Source organism: Alligator sinensis, unplaced genomic scaffold (genome assembly GCF_000455745.1).
Source record: "Alligator sinensis unplaced genomic scaffold, ASM45574v1 scaffold1302_1, whole genome shotgun sequence".
Lineage (NCBI taxonomy): Eukaryota > Metazoa > Chordata > Crocodylia > Alligatoridae > Alligator > Alligator sinensis.
This window is the reverse complement of record NW_005842612.1, coordinates 209,264-214,027: the sequence shown is the minus strand read 5'-3', so window position 1 is coordinate 214,027 and position 4,764 is coordinate 209,264. Positions and strand designations below refer to the sequence as shown.

General features: G+C 68.2%; 1 protein-coding gene across 1 annotated transcript in view; it reads right to left on the bottom strand.

Annotated features, from left to right (window-relative positions):
- Nucleotides 1-8: 8 nt before the first annotated feature.
- SPTBN2 (spectrin beta, non-erythrocytic 2) overlaps nucleotides 9-4,764 on the bottom strand; it is a 22,346-nt gene continuing 17,590 nt past the window's right edge. Inside the window, 13 exon segments of the mRNA XM_025214926.1 lie at nucleotides 9-592; nucleotides 696-738; nucleotides 1,076-1,249; nucleotides 1,341-1,579; nucleotides 1,771-1,846; nucleotides 2,025-2,050; nucleotides 2,146-2,277; nucleotides 2,478-2,674; nucleotides 2,862-2,946; nucleotides 3,122-3,260; nucleotides 3,656-3,900; nucleotides 4,115-4,489; nucleotides 4,629-4,758. Coding sequence (XP_025070711.1) covers nucleotides 368-592; nucleotides 696-738; nucleotides 1,076-1,249; nucleotides 1,341-1,579; nucleotides 1,771-1,846; nucleotides 2,025-2,050; nucleotides 2,146-2,277; nucleotides 2,478-2,674; nucleotides 2,862-2,946; nucleotides 3,122-3,260; nucleotides 3,656-3,900; nucleotides 4,115-4,489; nucleotides 4,629-4,758 — 2,086 coding nt within the window. The 3' untranslated portion in view covers nucleotides 9-367.

Here is a 4,764-nt window from a genome sequence, read left to right as displayed (position 1 = left end):
CAGCCCCCCAGCTTGGAAAGAGAGAGCCCAGGGCAAGGCCGAGCCCCCCTGGGATGGGAAAGGGGGTGGGGGGCTGCAGAGACCCCCTCCCAGCCCTCCTTGTGGCTCTCCCAGAGGTCCCCGGTGCTCCCGGCCATGCTGCGTCCCAGCTCGGCAGCCCCAACCCCCCAGTACCTTGCGCCTCGTGCCCTGCAAGCTTTTGCCCCCTACCCCTTCCCAGCAAGCCCCCGGCAGCCGCCCCGCACTGCCCTACACCCTGAGCCTGGAGCCCCGCGGGCCCTACCCGTGTCCCTCCATCGGTCCCATGGATTAAATAGCCGGGCGGTGCAGTCCTGGCAGCAGCAGCCCCCCCTGCCCCCCGGGGCCCCTATTTGTTCTTCTTGAAGAAGCTGAAGCGTTTCTCGCGGTCCCTCTCCTTGCCCTCCTTGCTGCGCAGGGTGACGGGGCCCTCGGCAGCCGGCACGGGTGGCATACTCATGGCCCGCGTCATGCCCCGGCCTGGCCCCGCGGGCAGCTCCTCTGTGTCCCACTGGGGAGCGGGGGCACCGGCCGCCGAGGTGTTGATCACCCGCATCCAGGTGCTCATCTCCGCCTGGGGGGAGCCAGACAGGGGGTCAGTGGGAGTCACATGAACGGTGCGAGGGTCCAGGGCTGGCGTGGGGCACCCCCCAGGGGAGGGAGCGGGCAGGACTCACCTCGTCCTTAGCCTGGAATAAATATTCTCTGCCGTCGCTCAACCTGCAGGGAGAGATGGCATGGGCTTGACACATCATCGCCAGCGCCCCACCCCTGCACCTCTCAGAGCTGCCCCACGGCTTGCCTGTCCCAGGGCCCATCCCCCCCAACACCCCTGCAGCTTGCACTGCGCCCAGCCACGTGCCCCCCAATCCCACCCCCCAGCCTGTCTACCCCCAGCTGCACCCAGTTTCCCAGGGGCCCCCCCCAGCCTTACCCTGCTCCCCAGAGCCCCCTGTCCAACCTGTGTGCCCCTGGCCTTACCCCAGCCTCACCCAGCCCCCCCACACAGTCTGCCTACCCCCAGACTTACCCCCAGCCCCACCCTGCCTGTGCCTACCCCAGCTTGAAGACATGCTTGCGCTTCTTGTAGTCAAGGGCCACGCTGCACTGGGCGCCCTGCAGGCCAACAGGCGCCTCGCCATGGTAGGGCACGCCGTGGCCCGCATTCTTGGCGTCCTTGTAGAAGCCGAGGCTGCCCTTGCGCAGGACACAGTACACGTTCTGCCATGACCTGGGGGGCGGGAGGGAAAGGGGTGGTTGGGGTGGGGACAGCTCTGGCCCGTGCTCCCCATGACAGGGTCTGGGGGGAAGGGAGGTCTCACCTGTTGGCTGCCTTCTTGCCCTGGGCTTCCATCTCCTGCTTGCGGCACAGGGCCCCCTCCATACTCTCCTGGGCAGGGGGCTCAGGTGCCCTGGGTGGGAGGGTGGCGGCATGGGCGGGGTCGGCAATCAGGATGGGGCCCTTGGGGCGGGGCTTGGGCGAGGGGGTGGGGCTCTGCTCCTTATCCTTAGCCAGCGGGTCTGGCCCTGCCCCATTCGTTGCCTCTGTTGTCTCCAAGACCTGGGGGCAAAGGATGGGGCTGGGGCTGCCCAGTGCCTCCTGTGTCTGCCACCCACCCCGTTCCCGTTCCCGTTCCTGTTCCAGGGCTGGAGCAGAGCCCAGGCGTCCAGGATCCCAGCCATGTTCTCCCTCCCCAGCTCCCAGCTCCCCCACTGTCACGCAGGTTCCCCCCCTGTAGACCCAGCATGTACCTGGGAAGACTCTGAGTCGGGGCAGATGCCATTGATGGCGGGCAGCTCCGTGGGGCAGATCTGCATGGTGGGGGTCCTGGGGAGGGGGGGAGATGGTGAGTGGGAGGCAATGAGATCTGCGGGGATGCCCCCTGCCCCCACAGTGCCCAGCCTGATGCCCCTATTACCACTGCCTTCCCACAGCCCTCCCTGTGCCCCTCTTCATGCCCTAACCCCTGCCACGCCCCTTCCCCAGCACAGCTCCTGCCCCGCACCTGGCACCGTGGCTGGAGGCTGGCCCCTGCTGCCCATCCAGGGCTGGGGCTGGCTGTGCTGCGGCCGTGGGCTCTGGGTCCCGCCACGGGGCCGGGTTCGCGGGCGCGCGGAGGCTGCCCCCTGCTGCCCATCCAGGGCTGGGGCTGGCTGTGCTGCGGCCGTGGGCTCTGGCTCCGGCACTGGCTCCGGTTCCGGCGGCTGCCTCTTCCTGGCCTCCTCCTCCTCCCGCCGGCGCCGCTCCTTCTCCTCCAGCTGGGTGGGGGGCACGGGAGGCAGGGATAAGCTCCTGACCCAGCCCCCCCAGTCTCAGCAGGGCTCGGAGGCTCTGGGCCCTGGGCTGATACACGTGGGGCTGGGAACCTTCTCCTGGACCTAGTGGGGCCACCTGGTTCTGACCCAGGTCTGAGCGGGGCTGTGCTGGGGCATCTGGGGTAAGCGGATGCTGGTCTCACCGCAGTGAGGCGCTCCAGTGCTAGGAAGCGCTCCTCCCAGGCTGCCACCGACTTCTGAAAGCCCTCGTGCCGCTTGATGAGGTTCTCGACTTCGGCCACGCTGCCTCCCAGCTCGGCCGAGCGCACGATGGGCTCCTGGCTGGACAGCCATGCCTCCGCCATGCTGGCATCACGCCCGAACATCAACACCTCCATCACTGCAGGGAGGAGTGGAGCGAGATGGGCCAGGACCCAGGTGTCTGGGCTCCCAACCTTTTGGGAGAGAACCCGGGCAGAGGCTCCCCATGGCCCTGCTCTAATCTCCCCAGACCCCACTGCCCTCCCAGTGCTGGAGAGAACCCAGGCGTCCGGGCTCCCACCATTCCTGCACCCCGGCCCCCTCACCGATCTGCAGCCAGTCCATCTTGTCCTGCCACCGCTCCCCGATCTCCTTGCGCCGCGCCTGTAGCTCCGACAGCTTTTCTGAGATCTGTGTTTTGGAGTGGGGGGGATGCTCAGGGAATGGGGTCTCCCCCAACAGCTATATCTGCCGCCTTCCCAGGACATCCAGGCACAAAGCTGCCCAGCTGTGGCAGGACCCCTGGGAGCAGACAAGGAACCCCAGGCCCCCAGAAGCAGACAGAGGCAGGGGGCAGGGGTCTCACCTCATCGGCAGCGTAGTGCCCCCTCTCCAGCAGAGCAGTGCCCGTGGCCACACAGGCCGTGAAGCTGTCCGCCCGCGCTTCCACCTCTGCCTTGATCCCGTGGTGGTTCTTGATGACCAGGTCAGCCGAGGACACGTCCCTGCGGGGAGGAGGGGGAAGGAGGTGGGTCAGACACCTGATGCCCCACTCAGCTGCCCAGCCCTGCAGGCTGATGGGGGTGCAAAGTGGACTCAGACTGACTGGTTCAGACTGGGCTGGTGAGACTGGGATAGACTGGATCAGGGTGCTTCAGCCTGGGCTGGGCAGAGCTGTGTGGGACTGGAGTAGACTGGGCATGAGGGCTCCAGAATGGACTGGACTGGTCCAGACTGGACTGGGTCAGGGTGCTCCAGGCTGAGTTTGGGCTCGGCTGGACAGGGCAAAAGGGGACACAGGGCTGGCCTGGCCTGGGCTGGGCTGGGCACCCATCGCAGCAGCTGGCAGCCCTTGATCTGCAGCAGCCTGGGCTGTGGCGGGGGGGGCAGCAACACTCACCGCGGGCGCTCGTGGCCCTCGATCTGAAGCAGGACGCCATCCATCCAGAGCAGCAGGTCGCGCACGGCGCGCAGGAAGCGGAACCGGTCGACAGTGTCGAGCAGCAGCTGGCGGCGGCAGCGGCTGCGGGTGCCCAGCGCGGCCCAGGCCTCGCTCACCGCCTGCTCGTGCCGCCCAATGTCCTCAGCCTTCTCGCCTGCATAGGCCTTCTGCAGCCGGCCCGCATCCTCCTGCACCTGCTGCACCTGCGTATGCACCAGGGGGGTCAGCTAGGGCCCACAGCCTCCCCGCTGCCACCCCCCACCTGCCCTGGGCTCCTCGGCTTCTGATCTCCCTCCTTGCCATGGCACCTGGACACTGGAGGCCTGGATGTCATGTTCAATGGCACGGCGGGAACACTGCCCTCTGAGCCTGTCCCAGCCCCTGTCCCCTGCGCCACCCCAGCCCCAGCCCCGGCACCTGCGCGCTGAGGGCCTGGATGTCGTGCTCGAAGGCGCTGTGGGAGCGCTGCATGGCCTCGGCCGTGTTGAGGTCGCGGCCCAGCTCGTCGGGCAGCTGTGCCTGCTTGTGCTGCACCTGGGCCAGGGCCTGGCGCGCGTCGTGATAGAAGCGGTGCAGCTCGTAGGAGGCCGCCAGCATCTGGCTGCGCGTGTCCATCAGCTCCAGCAGGTCGGCCCAGGCCTCGTTCAGCCCGTCCTTCCACTCCGCCACCGTGGCACTGTCCGAGTGGCCGCCTGCGATGAGCTCGTCTGCCAGGGCGTTCACCCCGTCCACCCGCTCCTGCCCGATGGCGCTCGTGTCCCGCGAGAACTCCCGGAACTTGTCCCGCAGCATCTGGGGGGAGCCAGGTGTGAGCCCAGGGGGCCAGGGAGGGAGGTGCAGGGCCAGGCCCCGCAGTGCTACGGGGGGGGTGGCCAAGAACCCATGGCTCACTGGCCCCCGTGACCGCCTGGCGCCCCCCCCTCGCACTCACGGTGACGTGCTCATAGTCCTGGCCCAGCTCGTGGGAGGCGGCCACCACCTCGCGCTCCGAGATCCACTGCTCCAGGTCATCCACGTCCCGCTTGAGCTGACAGAGACGCTGCTGCTCCTGCAGCTGGCCCCCGCCC